The 22,264-nt window shown below is 41.3% G+C and overlaps 1 protein-coding gene across 1 annotated transcript; it reads left to right on the top strand.

The window, feature by feature from the left end:
* Positions 1-1,058: 1,058 nt before the first annotated feature.
* On the top strand, positions 1,059-20,829 carry tprg1 (tumor protein p63 regulated 1). Its single transcript, XM_084010955.1, has 6 exons — positions 1,059-1,255; positions 1,481-1,703; positions 5,958-6,049; positions 10,623-10,799; positions 18,335-18,488; positions 19,871-20,829. Exons 2-6 carry the CDS (start codon positions 1,488-1,490, stop codon positions 20,063-20,065), a joined length of 834 nt encoding a protein of 277 aa, XP_083867081.1. The 5' UTR covers positions 1,059-1,255; positions 1,481-1,487; the 3' UTR covers positions 20,066-20,829.
* The last annotated feature ends 1,435 nt before the right edge of the window (positions 20,830-22,264 follow it).

The raw sequence follows: 22,264 nt of genomic DNA, 5'->3' as shown, positions 1-22,264 counted from the left end.
AAGTGAAGCATTCAGTTTGATATTTTCGGTTTTTAAATGGGAGATTTGTGTTTTTAGTACACTTATACGGTTCCACAATGTATACTTTATTATGGAGTGAAAAAACAACATTGACAAACAAATATAGGTGAAAAATGTTGCGTGTGTTCATCAGGGTATAGGTCACTAACATACAATATGTAAACGACTATGGCATCACGAGAGGAACAGATTTGAATGTGGTGAGTTAGTTGACAGAAGTAACTCAGCTTTCTGATGAGATCTCACACAGCGGTGTAACCGGTTTGCCCAGATCCTTTACACTTCAGTCAGTTTAGTGATTTCATGGTCTGATGACGGATCCTTCTACATGACCGTTTCCATGTACTAACATTTAGTTCTGACCACTAAAAAAACAAATAAAAGCATCAGCGTGACAGACTTTGGCTTTTACTTATGCTATTACTGTTGTTTTCCTGGTCAAAACATAATGCTTTTATTACACGAGCTGGAAGACATACTATTGTCTTATAAAGATGCTGTGGCGAACTTGTGAGAATTACTTATTCGCTCTCACATCTCCTGAGAAACATAACTGTCTTAAACTATCTGGAATAAGCAAGTTGCTTCGTCTGCCTGCCTTTGATTTGGTGCCGTCCATAAATGGGTAGTTTTATATTAAAATCCAAAATGTAATTCTTTCAGGAAAACAATTCCAACCAATAATAGCATTAATTTCATTAATGTCTTATATATTGTAGCAAAAAGGCAGAAACAGACTTATGGCTTAATGTATGTGGACATACTAAACGTACACAAAAAACGTAAACACAATGAGGTTTATACTTGGTGGTGACCCCCCCCCCCCACACACACACACACACACACAATGGCTGCACTTGAACTGTAACAAATGGTGTTGAAACTGTAAATAAAGTTGAGTTTAATCAACATCCCTCAAACAGACAAACAAAGCATAAAGGTATGTCAAACAGGTAAATCCAGTCATAGGAGCAGGTGGAGTCTTTCATAATCAGTCTGATGAGCACCTTGTACAGGGATCATTTTGATTCAGGCCAGATTGTAACCGGTTTCAGACCAGTATGTGAAGCACGTAGGCCAAAGTCAGAGTCATGGGATGCCAGCCTGCTGGGATGAACCAACGCCCGTTTCTAAAACAAGCGTTACACCTGGACCAGGAAGTTATGCACCTGTGCTGCGTCTCTACCTCAGCCTGCTGCGCCCTCCGAGCCACCTGAGACGTCGTTAATCCCCGGTAAGTAAAATCATCTTCACCACCATCACCTTGAAATGTTGACTCAAAGTGATTTAGGGAGTCGACGTGTGTGGCGACTTAAGTTTCGATACTGAGGAAGTACCAACTACTGGACGGGAACTCGTCGTAGACGCGCCCCATAAGGGACTCGATGCCGAGTATGTGTGAGTGAAGCGGTTTTCTTCATATCTGAGTGTTGTTTATCCTGAAACTTGTGTTGTGAAGCACCATCATGATGACAGAAGTTGCGGAGAAAGCAGTGCCGATAAGTGAGCAGCAGCAGCAGCAGCCCGGCTCGTCTCCCGGCGGCCCGGAGGACCCTTACCCTGCTGCCAGCACGGAGAGCACCGAGAATCCGCCGGCGGGGGTCGAACCGGCCCGCCGCCGGCGGAGTGTCATCACCAGCGGAGTGGACCAGTTTCAGGCCAGGAGGTTCTTCGTGTTGAGGGTAAAGACTTTAACATTTCCACTGATGTAATATTGGTCGATGAAACAGAACAATTTTATACCCGTTTTAGATATTTTATATCACTTCTGGGTTATTAGAATTGCTTGACAATTGTGTGGAAAGCGTTAGCCTACTTAAGATACTACTGAGGTAGGCCTACTTTTACTTGCCATTATACTTTTAGTAGCTTTACTTCTGCTACAGTATACAGCTGTAGTTACCAGTTATTCATATTTTATTTATTTAATGTGTAATGGGCCATGCACATCAAATATACATATTAGCTTGGCATTAGCCCGTAGCTTTAAACTGCATTCTCTCTGCTGGCCATCAGGGGGCGACTCCTCTGGCTGTAAACAGAAGCCTGATTGCATGGAACTATATCAGAGTCCAGGGGGCCGTTTCACAAAGCAGGTTCAACAAACTCTGAACCTAACCCTGAACTCTGAGTTGACCAACTCTGAGATGGGCAACTCTGAGTTTTCGGTTTCAGAACAGCGGTTTTGAATTAGTTCAGTCAACTCTGAGTATGTAAACTCTGAGTTACGCGCGTGCCTGCCGACTCTACAAAGCCATCATCAATGGAGCTCCGATACTACGATTCACCATGGCAGCTGGGAGAGCGTTATTAGATATTACTGAGTGTTTATGTAGAAAATGAGCATATCCTGAGAAAGCGGAGCAACGTAACTGCAGCAAAGTAGCGATAGTGGGCGTGGCAGACAATTACGGCCCGATGTAATGTGTATAACTGAATGAAACAGTCTATTGATCTAAAGGTAATAACTCTTTATTTTCAGCCTTGCAGAGCGACACTGTGGTGTAATGGTTAGCAACGCCGCCCACGTTACAGGGGATTGGGGTTCAACTCCCGTAGTTCACAAAGTAGTGCACTGAATGAATTATCTTTTTCATTGGGTGTAATCCCCCCAGGCACAGAAAGAAAGTGGCTTCAGTTGAAAATTAAGCATAAGAATATTGCGTAAATAAATTGACTAAGGCATATGATTTTAATCATATTTCACATATTAAACAGTAAATATAAGCAGGTATGTCAACACAGAAATGTACTTAAACATTTCATTAATCTACCGTTCGCAAAAACGCTAGCTCCGCAAAGAATCTGGTTGCGGATTATGTCCGCGATATGAAATGTTGAAAATGTCAGAGAATATTGTTTAGATAATATCTAATGTGATTGGAAGGAAAGGCAATCAAAATTCTCTCCCGATGCAAAGCTGCAAGAATCACTTTTATTTCCATATCGATTAGGTTGACGATGAAAGGACGGCACATTTTTTTCAGAGTTGGTTCAGATTCCGGAAAAAGGCGGAGACATGTAGGGAGAAACTCAGGGTTTGTTGAAGCAAACCTGCTAGCGAGCAGGTTAGGTTCACGGAGTATGTTACCCGGGTAACTGACTCAGATTTATGCTGAACTGGCTTTGTGAAACCGAAAAACCAGAGTTTCCCTCATCTCAGGGTTAACTAACTCAAGGTTATCACTAAACCTGCTTTGTGAAACGGACCCCAGGAGAGGTCCTCAAGTCTCCTGCAACCCAGCATGATGTTCATTTAATAAATGATCGTCCATTTACAGTCAAATAGACCAGAAAGCAGTGGACGCTTTAGGGCGGGGCTACATTATGATTGACATAAGGCTACCATGGCATTACAATGCACTTAGATACTAAGATTACTTTAACTCATAGCCGTAAAGCCTTGATTTATGAAGCTTACTTTGTAAACAGCTTCACACCGTAAACATTTTAATGCAGGTATTTCCCTTCCTCCAACACTCAAATCATTCACGTTGCAACAACAACTTCAATCAAAAATTCTTGGGAGGCTAAATTAGGCTGTCAGATAAGTGGTGTCAGAGAAGTGGTGTCAGAGAAGTGTAGGCTGTCAGAGAAGTGTTGATTAAACTCAACATCAGGCCTGGTTCAAGAACAAAATTATGCTCTCAGATCAACAGTTGCGGGAACCAGCTGGAAAAAGTTGTAAACAGCAGTCGGTGAATACAGCGTGATGTTCCTTTTCAGCAACAGTTAGCTTTATTTGCAATAGTTCCTCAAAAGCGACGTATGTCTTACATTTCAGGATACATCAGTGTCCATTCTCTCACCGACTGACTGTCTATTTTAATGTTTGGACCAGAATAAAGTCCGTTCATCTTGATGGATATCAAACATAGATGAAGAACAATTCCAGTTATGTAACACACTTTGCAATCTCCACCTCAAATCACAGTTTCCCACACTATGACCACTAGTGAGTCATTACAAACAAACACATTATGCAAGTATTCCCTCTGGCTTTTATGTTTACTACTGTCGACAGCCATTTAAGCATACACATGAACATGCACTCGCCAGTGTGATATTTGAGAAGGCGGGAGCAGGTGAGTTCATATTCATATTGAACACCGTATGAAACTTAGACTTAAAGCAAACATAACAAGTTAGTGATATATAGTTAACCAGAAGTCAGCCATTGCTTTTTCATGGCCACCTCTGTCAGGCAAACGTAGTACAACAATGTTTTCCTCCGAAGTAGAAGTACACAGTTCCCATGAATGACCTGAACTCGCCATGCTGTCATTCAACCAGACCGCGACTGGAACCGCAAAAATGAATAAGACAAAATGATATCCGACCCACTTTCCCACACCGACTCCATGTCTGCTCTCCACTTAGGCAGGTATGTGTGGTCAGCACGCGCTGCATCTTCTCACATTTAGTCATTCAACCAATGATGTTTTAGAAAATAATTTATTACTTATTACGTAAATTTTTTTCAACTGACCCGCCTGCAAATTACCTGAATATCTTTAAAAATACTTTTGTTTGACTCGTAACTGCGGGTGCCCATGGGCACCTGCATATTTCGGCTCGCCCATCACTGATAGGCATGAGGCCCAAAGTGCTTTGGGTACAATTAGTTACATTAGTAATACTTTGTAACTACGGCTGTTTGGGTCCCTTTTAGTGGGGCCCACAGGCAGTTGTTTGCTAAACGGTAACATCTTTCTCCTATGAACCACGGTGTAGGTGACCGTGACCATGAATAGATGCAACCTGAGTGTGTGATCAACTGTGTCATAGCAGCTGTATTGCCATGGACCAGGGCAGCGTAGAGATGAGTGTGAAGTTTTTTGTTTAGCAGTTTACGACTAATGCACACACACACACACACACACACACACACACACATATATATATATATATATATATATATATATATATATATATATATATATATATATATATAATTAAATTACTTTGGGGAATAGCGCAAGATTCTTTACAATTGTTTTTTGTTTTACATTTTTGCATTTGTTATTCATCATATGATTTTTATTCAAAATTTCAACATAGGTCCGATTCTGTACTCATGTACTCATACTCCTACTTTCACACAGCCCCACCAGATACCACTGAAAAAACGCTAGCCTCATAAACAAATATAACCTGATGCACAAACATGTTGAATTAATCATTTAAGCACCGCATCTGTTCTGTTCAACAAATTTTTATAAATGCTTGTATTATCAGGTCAACAAGTGTTGATAAAAAGAAAGATTGCGACGGTGCCCGTGATAAAACCAGAGTCAAGCCCCGCGTTTCAAAGGTGGCGTGATCTAAGGGATTTCAAAGGGCACATTAAGTACTCAATCAAGTAAAAATCGACTTTTACCACATTATATATATATATATATATATATATGTCACAAATCCAGTAAATCAACCCTTCTATGACACAGTGTCACAGAGAATACTGTGGTGTTTATTGCAGGCCTGGATTGGGCCAGGCTGGCTCAGCACCAGACTTAAGTAAGACTGTCAGAAGCCCTCAGTATGAACTCCCACTCCTTTAAACTTGCCAAATAATAAAACATGGAAGGATAGAATAGCATGTCATAGAAATGACGTGTGGATTGCATTTACAGAGGTGTAGTGTAAAATGTACTGAAGCTTTCTCTTGTGTCTTCAAATACCTGAGATACTAAGAATTATACATGGAAGCTGCACGCTCTGATTTCTTCATTTGCCATTTGTCACTTTCATGCAGAGGCTTCATGTTTTTGTTTATTGTCATTTTGTTTGACACACAGACACGCTGACATTTTGTTGGAGTACCAGTCCCAGCTGTGCATCTGCCTTAAAGATTACCCCTTAAGCTTTCTGTCTCACATTGTCATTGTCACAATGGAAAATTAGAAAGTGACAGCCGTGCATTTCTGTCTCCTCAGCCTGGCACTCTGAATCAGGCCATCAAAGACGTTGAAGCTGTGGTGGATGAAGAAGTAGATGGCAACGTTAAAAGCATTTGGCTGATGGCAGAGTGAGTTTTTGGTATTGTTGCTTTAAAAAAGTCATACACACATGATTATCCGACTCATTGACCATTTTATATCAATCAACCAATGTTTTCAGCTCTACATGTCATATCCTGTCAATCTTTAAATTATACTTAAAATCCAAATCTATCTTAAAATGTGTTATTACCCCCCGATAAATCACCAAGTCAACGTGGTGGAGGGGTTTCTGTGCCCCAGTGACCCTGGGAGCTGTGTTGTTGGGGCTAAACACTCCTGGTAGTCTCACAAGGCAAAGTGGTCCCAGGGGAGGGGCCAAATAAAAAGGGATTCACTGACCCTATGTGAATCAGCCAAAAGGAAGTTTTGGAAGACCGGGGCCCCCGTCCGGAGCCAAACCTTGGAGGGGACAGCTGTGAGGCATAGCCTGAAAAATCTACATGGAGCATTCAACCTGTGGACCAACACTGACAGGGAAAGGCATTACTTTGTTATATTGTTGGCCAGGTGGCGGGCAAAGGTATGGAGCTTGGTGTGCCGACCCCACTGCAGACTGGCTTTAGGGACGGGAAAGAAGGAGCTGGAACCAGAGCTGGTGTGGAAGAAGGAGTGGTATCAAATACCTATTGTTTGGCTCACCCATAGCACTAGTTCTGGAACCAAGCACCTGTACAGGCCCTGGACTCCAGCCCATTATGGAGTTTGCAGAGGCCTCTGCCAGGTTTGTAACCTGTTTGTGATTTTTATGGACAGGATCTCAAGGCGTAGCTGGAGGGAGGAGAATGTCCGGTTTGGGGACCTCAGAATTGCGTCTCTGCTCTTTGCAGATGATGTGGTTCTTTTGGCTCCATCAGACCTTCAGCAGCACTCAGGCGGTTTGCAGTCAAGTGTGATGAGTTTGGGATGAGAGTCAGTACCTCCCGGTCTGAAGCCGTGGTTTTCTGCCTGAAAACAGTGGATGTAACTCTCCGGGTTGGGAGTGAGGCGCTTCCCCAAGTGAGGGAATTCAAGTATCTCTGGATCTTCTTCTAGAATGAGGATTAAAAATGAGCCCAATATGGACAAGAGGTTTGGTGCAGTGTCAGCAGTGATGCAGGCATTCTAATGGACCTTAGTGGTGAAGATGGAGCTGGACTGGAAGTCAAAGATCATGATTTACCAGTCAATCTAACTTGTCTCACCTCAAGCCATGGGCTTCGGGTAGTGACCAAAAGATCAGATCGCTGATACAAGGGGCCGAATTATCTTCTTCTGTAGGGCGGCTGAGCTCAGCCGTAAGGTGCGTCACAACACAACACAAATTATTCATGCAACACATTACATATAATCTCAATGCAAAGACATCACAAGACGCAATTTTGCGCCGTGGATTTCTTGGCGTGAATGATGCAACTGAGATAGTGTGACTGACGTGAATGAGGCAATTTTTTTTTTATGTTTCATCTCAAGCGCAAATTTCCGTGTTGGAATCTCCTTGTGTTGTCACTGGTGACTGATTCAGTAATGGAGGCAAAACATATTGTAGAGGTCTGTGGCCTCTCAGAACTCTAGGATAGTATGTTATATTTCATACAGAGAATTAACAAAACTATGAGTACAAAGCAGAGACTTAACTAACCATGACTTCAGTCTTTTTACCAATCGTTGGCATACTGCTGTAGTAGAGCAGGCAATATGTGTCTTGCTATTCACAGTGAATACAGCTTCAGACAGGACGGCGTAGCTGGTGTATCTGTGACTTCTACAACACGTACACAGAAGTAATAGTGTTTTCTTTCAGGATATGTTTTGCATAACTGCAAATAACCTGCTGCCCATAGGGAGATAGTTGTACCTTGTCCTAAGTTGTACACATGATACAGTTCAAGCCCATGTTGCCTCAGTATGGTCAGATAGAAACATCTTCATAAGTAAAGTTTAATATCAATGTTCTCATCGACCCCAACTGCAAGAATATCATGATGTGAACTATATCTGCCTCCGACGCAGAGCGAAATGACGTTACAGTGACATTTACCTAGTGCACTTCCAGAAGCTTTCAGGAAACATTTAAAGGCCTTGTGAGGATTAATAATACATCCCGTTTATGCAGCTCTGTCCAACACACGTTAACGTTTGTCCCACATTTGGTCCCCAGTCGCTGTAGGATTTCTTGCAACATAGAGAGTGCATTGTATGGTAATTCAGTGACACTGCCGCATAATTTCCCCCTGAGGGAGGACTGTGACTAATGTCAGACAAGCATGAGAAATTTCTAAAATCTCAAATCTGGCTTTGCTGAGGATTGTCTCTAGCATTCAAAAGAGCAAGATGATGTCAATGCATCTACATTTAGTACGTTGGCTGTTCCTCTTTTGTTTTTATTGTTTTGGTTCTTGATTATTTAATGATGTATTTCCCCTTTGTTTATGCATTGTTTGTTACTTACGAATTGAGTAGGTGGTTTTATTTAGCCTATGTTAAAACAGTTGATTATTAAAAGTGAAGATAAGGTAACATTAATACAGGAAGATGATCTAATCCATTGAAATTGGAATACTTAAACAAGGTAAACCCTTAATCACTTTCTTGTTCAGAGTTAGATGAGTAGATCGACACCACTCTGACGTCTGTACTGTCTGTCTTCACTAAATAAGAAGCTACAGTAGAGCCAGTAGTCAGTTAGTTCAGTGTAGCACATCCCTGTGTGTTGTTTATTCAAGCCAAGTGCCAGCAGCTTGTCAGACCACCCACAGTCTGATGTGCATCTCTGTAACACCTCTGTACCGTCCTGAGTGCCGTGCCCAGTCAAGGTTAGGCTAACTCATTTCATTAGCGCAGTCATAGCTCTTCACCCACACCTTTCCCATGATGCCATGGCTGTTCAGTGAACTGTCTTCTTTGGCCCACGGCTGCCAGCAGCAATCGAGTGTTTCATTCGGAGTTGGCCACATGAACCCGGCTCAACGGGCCATAGAAAGAGAAACCATGACACCATGAATTAGTTGCGTGAAGCGAGGGAGAGAGAGAGAGAGAGAGAGAGAGAGAGAGAGAGAGAGAGAGAGAGAGAGTGCGTATGAAATTCTGCTTTTTGTGATTTAAATTAATAAGACAGACATTCTTGAATGTACTTTGAGGCCAGAAGAGAAAGCAGACTTTAGTTTATTGGTTTGTAGGTGTTTATCATAACTGATAAAAACTTAGAAATGCTTACATACAAATTGAATGACCTTTGCCAACGGCAGTTTGCAAAATTGTGAAGCTTTAGAGATAATAATTGAACTGCTGGGGTTTTTGTACTAAATTCAAATAACCACTTGCAAAATACTGACCTATAGGGGTGATCACCAGTATTTGACAGTTGAACAGTTGAATCATTGCGGTGGTGGGAAAATGTGAACATGAAATGATGGATCATTCCTATATGAGGTCGTCAGACAGCCTGTTAAAAGGAGATGGGGCGATATATAAACATAAATAAATATAATAAGTATATAATAATTACAAGTTGATCGTGGTGAATTTCTATTATTGGGATAATCGTGAATGTTGTCATATGAGTGAATTGGAAAAAGCTCTCTAGCTCACTCTCATGGTAGAGAGGCAAGTGAAAAATAGAGAACCCAGAGAGAACCCACGCTGGCACGGGGAGAACCTCACGCTCCACACAGAAGGAACCCGAGCCTGGATTCAAACCCGGGCCCAAACCAAAAAATACCTCTCTACAATATTCCCAACAAAGAGTCACAAGATGATCTGAGGTCCTTAGATGATGTCATGTCAAGAGCATCAAAGAGGGGAGACACATTCCCTCCTGGTGGACACAAGAAGGACTACAACCTATCGCGGCATCCTGGAAAAGACTACAAAAGGCACAGTCTTTTGTACCATATCAGCTGATCAACCCGGTGAGGCGCAGCTAAAAGGAAATAAACAGGCAGAGAGAAGTGATGAGGAACAGGGCTTTGGTTATGTTAAAGTTAGCAGGCTAGAGTTGTTTGGATTTAAGTTGTCCTGTGAAGAGAAGACGCTTCACTGTCTTCATTCCCAGCACCCACACCTCCTACGCTCTAGGGGGAAAACTCCCGACCTCTCAAGGCATCACAAGGAGCAGTTCCTGGTATTTTTCGTCTCGTGTTTCAAACTCTTGACAAGAAGGCAAGAAGAGAGATTCCCTTTAAATGTGTAGTGTCGTTTTAATCCTATTGCGACCCCTCTGATTCATATGATGAATAAACAAAATGATATTTGTCTGTCAGACACATTGTTTTGACAGTAGTCATAGAGGCATTGTTTTGAATACACTGGCAAGTAAGTGTATACAGGTGCTTATGCTTCTAACATGCTGCAGACATAAAGGCATAAAGAGGTTAAAGTGATCAGACGTGTCACATGTAGGAACGTATCTCCCAGAGAAGCTCTTGGTGTCGGTGACTTTCCAGTCATGCTCTGCTTACCTTCCCTCATTGTTTGCCCAGAAATGTCGTGTATTGTGTGATTATTCACTCTGTTGAAAACAAAGCAACTTTGTTAAAGATTGTTTCAAGATTCAAATATAGACACTGTGAAATGATTTTCACTGCCGGTGTAACATCCTCTCTCTCTCTCTGGTTGTTTCAGGGTGGATCACTGGAACAATGAAAAAGAGCGTCTTGTTCTCCTCACAGAAAACTCTCTCCTGGTCTTCAAGTACGACTTTGTCATGTTCATCTGTGAGCAAATCCAGAGGATCCCACTGAACATTATAGACCGCATCTCCCACGGCACATTCAGCTTCCCACAAGCCTCCCTGCTTCGGTAAGTCCTCTCATTAGCCCTTGATCAGCCCTTCCATGGTAAACGTATACCTTCTCTCCACAAAACCTGCAGCTTTAACCCCCAGAGGGCTTGTGTGGTGGGAAATGATAACCGGGGAACTTCTGACACGTTAATGTAATAGAGACACGTTCGATGATATTTGAACAGTGTACAAAGCAGCATTGTGTTCTAAAAACCCTAAAGTCTACTTTTAAATTGATCTTTGGTGTGTTTCGTTGCTACTGAAAAAATAAAAACCCTACTTGGAGAATTACAAATATTAGCCCTACTTATCTGTGCTGTGCTTTAATTTGCTTCACAAAAGTAAAATTCCCTGTGAAAAAAAATTCCCTTTTTAGCACATGATTAACCGTTAAGCTCTAACACAAAATGGGCCACTCCAGCTTGTATGTCATCATTTCATAACTTATTCTAAAGTCACGTCTCATATCAGGTATATATATATATATATATATATATATATATATATATATATATTATATTCTCGAGCCTTGTGAACATTTAGAAGATGTAATGAAGAATGTAACATGCAGCTTCTTCGGAATTACAAAGGGTGAAATAGTGCACGAAGTATGCATGATTTACATAAAAGTATTGACAGTGATCGGAGTTGTCAGTGGGAGCGGTGACACGATGCTGAGGGCAGCATCACAAAGCTGTGCTGTGAAGGGGATACGCGATGGCGCGGGGCAACCGGGGACACGCGGAGCGGCCTGAAACGGGCACGGCAGCGAGACGAGTGTGCCGAGTTTTTCAGGGGTAAGGAGTGCAAAGCTGTCACTTGGAGCTGTCGCTTAACTGATTAGTGGTAAAATTAATGTAGTCCTTTCATCCAAACCTTTTAAAGACGGCTCAGGGGATACCAAACCAACTAAAACTAATTTGATGAATAAAACGTAATGCGCTGTGAAGAGCTTAGAGAACGCAGCCTTTATTGGAGGCTTTATCTCTGCACATTACGTTAAATTATACATTAAGCGCTCGTGAAAGCCACCCGGGAGTCCAACAGTAAAGAGACGGATTCAAATGAGAAAAACTCGACCCTCAAACGTTTCCTCTCTCTGTCTTCATCTTCATCGTCCTCCCTCTTCCTCCCTCTTCTTCTTCTTCTTCTTCTTCTTCTTCGCTGTCTCTCCCTCAGGATGTGCTTGCTTTTGTTCGTCTAGGTCATTCCATCTCATTTTTGGAAGAAATTGATCTACAGGAAAGTTCATGTATGTATGAAAATGAATCCTTCCCGCTGCTGTAATAGTAGATGAAACTTTGTTTCCACATCACAAAATCAATGTGAGAGAAAAGTACGAAAAGTCAGGCTGTGAAGATTATTCAGCTGCTGTTACACTTTATTTAAGAGGGATGCACCAATACTAGCATCATATATCTGGCTGATACGTCTCAAATCACTGGCTCAGGTGTCAGAGACAATGGGGCGGATTTTACTCAACTCTATGTTTATATACTGGAAAGTATGTACATTTTGAGCAAGTTGTTGCTGCATTTAAACGGTTTACACGCATTGTAATTCCTGTTATTTTGAAGACTTTTTTACAAGGTTGCTGGTTTATGATTCATTGTTTTCACATTTAACAATGTGAGAATACCAGATATCTGCCGCCTGATCTGCCAGCTGACAGTTGTCATCTGACCACTTGATGTCAGTGTGGCCCCTTGGTAGAGTTGGTTGAAGGCAGGAGCACGCCACATCACATTTCTTCATCTTTGATCTGGACTTGGATGATTCTCCAACTGCGATTGTGAATCAGTGTTGCTGAAAAGCTGGAAATACTGTATGAGCTGCAGGAAAGTTGACACCACCAGTGTCAGAAAAGTCGGGACGTTTTTGGTCACATTGAGTTGTTGAATATAACACGACGCATCCCATATTCTGTAGATCCTTTTTTTTGTGTCATTGCTGATAACATTTGATCTTAAAATGGCATGAAATCAAACTTTAGACATGACAGGTTTGACAGATCTTTACAGTTTTTGGATGTTTTTGTGCTAACCTGTACAACCTGGCTTGGATAATATTTTCTATTATAATTGAATCTTGAATTGAGACCAAAAGCACTGTGATGAACATTTGACCCCCGTGATCCCAGGCCACCAGCTTCAGATCAAAGAACACCACCTCTGTGTACATCGAGTGGTATTTGGCGTCAGTCATCTTGTCCTTGCTCAATCAGCCTCCTTAATTCATCGAATATGCCAATAGATATTGTTAAGGGACTGTGAGTATTTTTAGACCTGATGATTTTGTTTTCATCAGGATGAAAAAGCACAGTATATTCTGCATCTGTGGGGATAGACTGTGTTTTAAGTGCCTCCTCTCCAAACTGTCTAGACAAACTAATTAGCCAGCACATCATCTATTTTTTTTATTCCTGTCTGAAAGAGTTGGGTGTGGAGATTTAAAGAAACCCCACTGGAGGCTGCTTCAACTATTGTAGGGAATATATACTGTATATATGGAAGTTTTAAATAATCCCAGCGATCCCCTGTTTCTCATCTGATCAGTTTTCTTTTTCTCTGAATAATGCTTCAGAGGACCTTATTTAGCCCCCGCCTTCAACTACTTCAAAAAGTTGCATTAACTTCCTAACATTGTCCATTGTTATGCTGACTCAAGAACACTTATTTATCGTTCTCGCAGTTGTTTTCATATACAGATCAAAATCTGTAGTTTGAGTCAGGCTTCTAGTTCTTTTAGACCTGGTTTAGACCCAATCATCTTCCTCTCGTTCTGCAGTGTCTCCGACGGCACCTACACATGCAGGCAGCAGAGGGCAGTCAGTATATAGGAGCTATTTATGACACCATTCATCAGCATAATGTACTTCATCACATGATCATTCACTCAGAGCTTTAAATTAAATGCTGAAACCTGGAGCAAGTCAGAGGGATGTGCACACAGACCAGCAATTACCCTGACGCTGTTGATTTCACTCACAAATCAAATGACACAAACAGTCTATTGTTGGTGAGTCAGTGGGGCTGAACTTTTAGGGGTCGCCCTTGGGGGGACGTTGCTGGTGTAGTCACATAAAAAAAGCAAAAGGGAAGAGGATTATTTATTCTACGTCTTCCTACAAACTCCACCTTACAGGTTATACATACCAAGATTTTGTCTCATCTTGATTACTGCACAGTTATCTGCTCAGAAAATGAAACTAAAATAGGTCGCCTCCACGGCCTCACTACCATCCCCACGGTCACTATCAATACTAGCTGCTAAGACGACTTCTACACTGAGCTGTAAAATGTACCTTAATTATGAGGCTAACTTTGTTAACAAAAGCCAGATGGATCCACCCGTCGCTCCTCCACAGTCCAAATATGGTCACTCCCTTCACCGGTTGCAAAAAATCCAAGATGGCGATGGGCAAAGTGACAAACTCGAGACTTCACAACAATAGTCCACTTCTTGTTTACAGTCTGTGGTTTGGCCTCTTTCTTGTGGTGTTTGTCAGTCAGTTTTGGGGAATTTGTTTACACAAATATTGTCTCCTTCAGAAACTTGTGAATGACATAACTAGGGTTGGCCAGCTCTGCCACATGAACAAATTGAAGACTTCCGAGGCAAGACAAACTGACGGCTGAAATGCCGAACTCTGGGCTTCAAAACCGTAGTCCACAAACCAAAAGGTGACCATGTCCACTTCTTCTATACGGTCATATGGTTCCAGCACAAGTTTGACAAGTGACGGTTTCCCAGTAATTCACCTCAACTGCACTTTCATAAATAAGACCACGGCATGAATTGCAAAATATTAAATACAGAGTTGAATTTTCAACAATAGGCGTATAATGTATTGGACATGCTGCTCTAAATTCATTCACCTCGGAGCGGTTTTCAGTTTGTGGACTCTGCTTTTCAAGGTGGAAATATCTTTGCCAACAGCCTGCAGCTATGATATCACAGCTTTTGCATCATGACATCCACAGTAACACGGCTGTATGTTTTAGGCTTCGGAGGTTGCTTGAGCAGCTTTATCATGAATAATGTAAATGTATTTTCAAGGCTTTAATATTATTGCAAAATAGCATTATTTGTTCTCTTTGGCTTCACTCCACCCTTGTCCCTCTCTCTTTAGTCCTTTCACATGTTGGATGGATACACATATGGATGGCTGACAAACCTGCAGGCTCTATTGAGCAATCTGACCAGATTTGTTTGTTCACTCTGAGACGATGTGGGACACTTGCCATGACAACTGGAGCCGGACTTGATATTTATCTTGCGTGTTGACTTATGAGTCCCAAGCGCTTGAAATACAGAGGAGGAATTTTTTCCGTCACTCGCCCTTAAGATCAAAATACATTGTTTCTCTTATGCATGTGTGATTTTATATAAACACTGTGGATTAAGAGGAACTCTATAGGGAACGTCAGTCGAGGGTGGATTCCCTCAGTTTGGCCCACATGGCAACCTCTGGTTCTGTAAAGTAAAGCCAATGCTGAAGTGGCTTAAACTTGAATTTTATGTTTATGAGAAAATGATCCTAATTCTCACTTGATTTATTATCTCAGGAAAAATTGGAAACATGCGTTTATGGTCTCAATTTCTAGTTTAAAGTCTTCTTCATTCCAGCATGACGTTCATTTAGTAAATTATGGTCTATTTAGAGACACAGAGACCATAAAGTAGGTTATGCTTTAGGGCAGTCCAAACATGGTCACTTCCTTCACTGGCTTAAATTCCAGGATGGCGACGGCTAAATTGCAGAACTCAAGGCATGAGAACAAAAGTCCACTACATATACAGTCTGTGGTTTGGCCTCTTTCTTGGGGTAGACATTTCTCTTTACACATATTTTGTGTAAATGACATAAGAATGACATGAAAAAATATAGCCTGCTTTCACTGTTTCAGAGTTTTTGGAACTGTATTGAAGTCCAAATCCCAGCTCTGCCGCGTAAACAAGGTGAAGACTTCCAAAGCCCTCTCTTTGTGTCAGCTCCATCTCTTCATGATAGCTTACCTGTGGGATTTGCCAAAACGTTTTTATATCCCAATGCATACTGCAGCAGTAGCTGAGTGCTCTTACAAAGGGCAGTGTGGACAAAACCCCCCCGTCCTCCTTCACTTTTACAATCTTTCAGCCTGGGCTTTGCTTTTCTACTAAGTTTTCTTTTTCCTTTCCTCCCTCTTCTCCTTCTGGCACAACATTTTCTCCAGAGGAGGCACAAAATATTCAACAGCAGCAGCATTGTCATTTGGAAAGTACTTGTGTATGCGGGGCTAAATGATTGCATTTTAATGCAGCACCTCGCTGGGACCGTGACATATCAACACCTACACCACTGTTGTTTAGCCTCAGGTGTTTAATTGTTTGGCAGGAAGTGCTCTTGAACAAAGTATGTAGTAAATGTGCACCTCAGTTTGACAGATCGTTAAGGAAACCAGCACGCTGTTGGGAAATTGCCCGCACCCTGATTTCTTTATCTTCTTTCTTGTTAATGATGCAAAGCAGCAGGTGCATATGCACAGTTTTATATTCCACAGTTTATGTGGTTGACAGAATCACAAAAGATGGTTTGGTTGCCATAACAAGCTACTTTATGAGCCCTGACTGCACAAAAATGATGTGTTAAATTGTTTTGCCTCTTGAAATCTGTCTACAATATCATTATTAAAGACTAATATATTACTATATAATATAAATAATAAAGACAACCCACAAGTTTGGACGGTTTCAAAGGCAGATTTGTGGGTTTGGTGTCAGACCTTCCAAAATATTATATTCTCAGTGTTTCAGTGAGCGTGCAGCAGGCATAACATAACAAATTGCACAAATGTTCCAACAATAGCACGATGCTTGAGGAAATGAGGAAAAATTGAGAGGCATCTCAGTGTTTGTGTGAAGGTGGTGTGTGGGCAGGACAGAAAATTAAAAACCTGCATCAAATGTGGACGAATATGACCCCTAGATATTCTTTTCAGACTGACAGAATCATGTTCACGTAGCATTACTACGCAGACCGAAGGTCCCTGACCACAAATGATCTCCAGTAAATGAATATTGAACAAATCATATCTCTAGCACATCCAACAATCTTTTATCTGATGAGCAGTGATTTATATTTCAGCAGAAGCTCCCGTCAGGTCGAGGTATGTTGTGATTATATCACAGCTAAGGGCCGCTGATGACTCTGAAGTGAGCTATTTTAATTTAATAAAACGGTGGTTTCATAAATCTAGTGTAGCAATAAGAAGTTATACCTTCCAATTTAAATTGTTTTTATTTATTACAAAATATTGTTTACAATAAAATAGGCCCTGCTTTCTTTTGTCATCACAGGCTTTATATTGATTTTATTATTTGCTTCTTCATTTATGTTGTTGTCAGCCATTGTTCAACCACTGAGAAACTGTCCAGTGTCAGTCGGATGATAACCGCTTGTGGTTTGTTGGATGGTAATACTAGATAGTAAATGGACCTGAATTTATATAGTGCTTTTCTTAGCACTGTTTAGCATTTCTTTTCCTACATGTGCATGTGATAAGTTGAGTGGAAATAATAATGGTCCTTTATATATGAGCCCAGGGACGTCACAAGGATTTAAAGATGGGGGGGCTTAGCCCCAGGAGAAGCATACAAAATCTTTGCGTTGCATCTTTTTAGTACTGTATTAAAACTACACAACAACCAGTGAAGAAGTCAAGCTGGTAACAAGTTTAAAGCAACAGACATTGCCTTCTTCCATTCTCTTCTGTTGAACAAGAGTTACTGTGATGTTAACTTTTAGACACATTAAAGCTGCATGCTTAGAACAGGCCATGATTATGTAAATGTGTCTTAAAGTGATACCGTATCCAATTCCTTTCTCCGTTAGATAAACGGCAGGTCTATTTACTTATTTAATTACACCAATTACTGTACTTAGATTGGTTCAATCAAAATGTGATTTTGTAATTATCCTGTCATAAAGTATACAGTAGAATAAACCAGACAGATTTTAAAGGGTTACAGTGAAATCTGACAACATAAATCTAATCTTTACCCCAATAACTGTATTTTGTATGTATTTATTCCAGCAAAATGAGGATACAGTGTCTGTAAAAAATAAAAAATAAATAAAAAACTAAAAGATAAATAGGCTTTACAGAAATGCTTCTTTCTAAAGCATATTGTTTCTTTATACAGACTATGATGCTATAATCCTACCCTTTCATCAGTTTATTATTCTCTAAATAAGTAATAAAATATAGATCTTTTTAAAAATATATATAGATATATATTTGGGTACAATTAAGGGTAGCTCCAGTCCCCCTATCAACATCACTGAGTTAGCCTATAAGTTGTCGCTATTCTGGATGTGGCCAGAAGCAAAGACAGCATTTATATTGAGTTTCTTTGTGAGTAACTGTCAATATTTGTTTGTAGAAAGCAGTGAGTAATGTTATTGATCTGGTGACAACATAAATGTTAAATCCGAAGTTTTGTCAAGTGTGTCACTGTCAGAGAGACACGCTTTGTCATTGGTGTTCCTCTGTGTACTCTGTATGTTTAGGAGAGAGGGGGAGGGGGTGCGAGTCTTCTGGGACCGGCTGAGAGAACCCTCCTTTACCTCCAGGTGGAACCCCTTCGCCGATGACCTCCCCTGCATCACCTTCACCAGCCACCCTGTGAGGAACGTCACTGACTCATTCACTACTCTCTGCAATGTAAGTTCATCAATAAATGATACCAGCACGGGATTGTTTAAGGCCATACAAATAGTTGTGTGGCTTTATTTGCCGGCGTTTCGAGATATCTGAGAATTCTGCCTCAACCCCAAACCACTGAAGGTGAAAGGAATTTCACTTTTGGTGCTCGTACCATCACATAAAAAACAACATTTCTCTCCAGGGCCATTATTCTGGTTTCTCAGCACAATCCACAGACTTCAACAGCTTCCAGCAAAAGTTGGCACAAGTTTGAGAGTCACTTATCTAAAAACATCTGAGCACATGAAACAGAAGCTATGGAACAGCTGCAGGACTCTGGAGTGTAAAACTTCAAAAATGTGGTGAGATATATTGTGTAGTCATACAGACATGACATCAGTGATATCAAGTAAACATATTGAGAACCTGGACTCAAACTACTTTTTTTACTTTTAGGTTTGGATTAAAACATGGCAAAATGTACAATTTGTGTTTCATAACCAAAACAGAAAGGTATGATGTTTTTGCAAAACTTATACAGGTATTTTTTTCAACACTGATGTTTGTGAACATTTATAGCAGGCAACTCAGCATGAGGAAGAAAAAGGAATGAGTGTGCTATGTAGTGAGAGTAAACATGCTGTTTCTGCTATCGTGCAGAGAAAGAGAGAGGGTGGATCTCTACATACTTCAGTGACTGCACCCAGATGTTGACTGAACTGAAGCTGACAGACTCAAACAGCTGTTCAAAGACCTGGGAAAAAATATTTTCTGTAAGACTGCAATGTAATCCAAGTCGTTATAGTTATATGACAATGTGGAACGTTACTTGTTGGGTAAAATATTCTTATTGTAACCATTTATCATTATCGCCACCAGTAAACACTTCCTTTAGGTTTGACCCCCGACCTCTACTTTTTTCTTATTATGCTGTGAATTGTGGTCTACAGTGTTGATCAGGAATCTTTGTCAGGTGACTTTACAGGTAGTAGTCCAAACTGCATAATACATTTACCAACAAATAACTGGATAATATTTATTGGAACTACCATAAGAAGCAGGCCAAAGAAAACACTGACTTTAATACTAAAAACCCAAGCGGCAGTTCTGAAAAGGGAACCACAGCTGAAATGCCTTAAGAAGAGACTTCACTTGCGCTTGAGGAGTCGTGCTAATGTGCACGACTAGCTAAAGAAACAACTCTCAGTTCACCTGCTATTGTTGTTTTGGTGTGCTAGGTGTAGTATTTCCAACGACCTTATTTAAAACATCACACGACCGCCAACGCAGTTCTATGGTTCTACAATGCTGGTGCTGGTGCTGATGTTTGGGGCAGGAGCTCTAAACAGGAAATGAATGTGTTTTCTGAACTTCTCCCACCTTCTTGTCAACATCGGCAGATCCAGAACTTCCGTGAGCAGCTCAAGGATGGGGCAGATAAAGCCCATGCCATGAAGCCGGTTCCTGGGAAGGCCAACGGTGTCCTGGTGCTGAAACAGGATCTCCTCATCGAGGCTTACGTGGGCCTCATGTCTTTCCTCGGGAACCAGAACAAACTGGGATACTGCATGGCTCGAGGAAACATTGGCTTCTAACTCTTCTGTATTTCTGTAATAGTTTTATTGTCGTTCCAATTGTTTGCTAAGACTTATAAGTCTTGAATGCACGTTGGTGCGTTTGTTTACAGAGAGTTCATTCAAATTCTTCAAGGATTGACCAAAGATTTTTCCATATTCAGGCTTGCTTCCGTGCTACATTGAAGCCTGGTTTCTCAGGATGTTCTGTATGAGGTTTTAACAACTGTGTGATCTCCCCCTCTGCTTATTACCAGTGTGTGGTGTCTGAATACTCAGAAATATCTGCGTTTCAACATCGCTCTTCACTGGATGACGGAGCCCCCGCTGCTCTCACGGAGCTTTGTGTTTGCTCCTCAGTGATATGGTAATTCAACTCATTCGCTATGGGACTCCTTTCTTCCTCCCCCAGTGTGTCTGTTAAAAGCTCATTCCCGTGCCATTCAGCCCCGTAGAGATTCACTGGAGCACGGGGGCACATTTGTCAGTTTAGTTTTACCATCCATTGTGTATTTTTACAGTGCATACAGTGTTGGAATTTCCTCTTTATTTTTTATGTTTACCGTGTGTCGCTGTGCCTTGTTTTGAATCACCCGTTTGCTATCGAGTGATCGCGTCAGAGACGAGATAATATAGGCTTCTCTCTTCCTTTGATGGTGGTATAAAATACGCAGAATTTTCATGCAGAATCCTAAGCACAGTTTTTCTTCAGGGAGTTATACCCTAACATGTCCACACTAAATCAGAATGTATGCTGAACAATAAACCGAGTGATGACCACCGCAGTGAATGAGTGATATTATCACAAACTTGTGTTGCAGCTTACAGCTCTTCATCTAGCAGCTCACTGTTGCTGCTGCTTCCCTGTTCCATCCATCCATCGTCTAACCCTTATCCTGTATTCAGGGTCTCGGCGGGCTGGAGCCGATCCCAGCTATCATTGGGCGAAGGCAGGGTTCACCCTGGACAGGACGCCAGTCTATCACAGGGCCGACATGTAGAGACAGACAACCATTCACACTCACATTCACACCTACGGGACATTTAGAGTCATCAATGAACCTATCCCCATCCTGCATGTCTTTGGACTGTGGGAGGAAGCCGGAGAACCCGGAGAGAACCCACGCTTACACGGGGAGAACATGCAAACTCCACATAGAAGGAACCCAACCCGGGAATCAAACCTGGGACTCTTGCTGTGGGGTGACTTTGCTACACACTACACCACCGTGCAGCCCTGCTTTCCTGTTCCAGTTCTCCTAAAATATCTAAAATGGATCCGCTGTTCCGCTGACAACTGGACATCTGCAACACACAGTTCTGTTCACAAAAGTGTGACAAATACAAGTAAATGCAGACAGACTGAGCCATGCAGCTGTTATCCCACTAGATGAAGTGTGTGAAACAGCAACAGACATGGCGTCTTGCCCAGACATCCATGACACTTAGCAAGCTTTACATACTTAATTAAAACGGTAAATGTCTTAGAGAAACCCAAATCTTGAAGATTATAACTTTATGAGGAATTACTGATTTAATCATATTAAGTTAGTTTTGATTCTTTACTTGCAGGTTTGCTTTGGCTGTTTCTTTGCTGTAAGTTTCATCAGTGGAAACTATCGCAATTGATTTAAAGTGTATAAAAAAGAAATGTCAACTTGGGTAAAGTTAATTGCATTAAAGCAGCATTATTTATTTATTTTTTTGCCAATTTGGAACAGCAGAAACAAGCTGTAAACACAGATATCATCTGCTTGGTTTGAAATTCCTACAGACTCCTCCTACAGAATGTGAACCACTTCACCCAACAGTTCTGGGATGAACGAAGACTCAAACAGAGACAGATACAGGACGCAAGGTGAAGTTTAGCAAGGCTAAATATTTCCTGCTCCTTTCCTGTTCAGTGGAAAATCCAAGAAGCGTGATATGTATGTGTAACCGGTGTGGCTAGCGATCTCTTTGGATAAAGATGACCTCGACCAGGATGTCTTCGAGGCGTTTATTCTGACGAAAGGTGAATGACAAAATACAATTCAAATCCATATCAATTACAGTATTGCCCTCAAACTTAAGCTCCTCTCCCATTAAGCACAATGACAAAAAGGGGAGGGGCTAATGTGAGACAATATATTGGGGGGCCCACAGAAATAAAGGTAGGGGTACATGAACTGAGCCTCAAATGTGTGACTATGGAGGTCTAACGTGTCAGGTTAGAACTAT

Source organism: Eutrigla gurnardus (assembly GCF_963514095.1).
Source record: "Eutrigla gurnardus genome assembly, chromosome: 6".
NCBI lineage: Eukaryota > Metazoa > Chordata > Actinopteri > Perciformes > Triglidae > Eutrigla > Eutrigla gurnardus.
Note: the sequence above shows the minus strand (reverse complement) of the source record. Positions and strands in the feature narration are given on the sequence as shown.

Coding starts and splice junctions, on each gene's coding strand:
- tprg1 (XM_084010955.1), top strand. CDS start 1,488: ATGATGACAGAAGTTGCGGAGAAAGCAGTGCCGATAAGTGAGCAGCAG. Junction 1,704..5,957: donor GGAGGTTCTTCGTGTTGAGG/GTAAAGACTTTA, acceptor CTGTCTCCTCAG/CCTGGCACTCTGAATCAGGC. Junction 18,489..19,870: donor CATTCACTACTCTCTGCAAT/GTAAGTTCATCA, acceptor CAACATCGGCAG/ATCCAGAACTTCCGTGAGCA.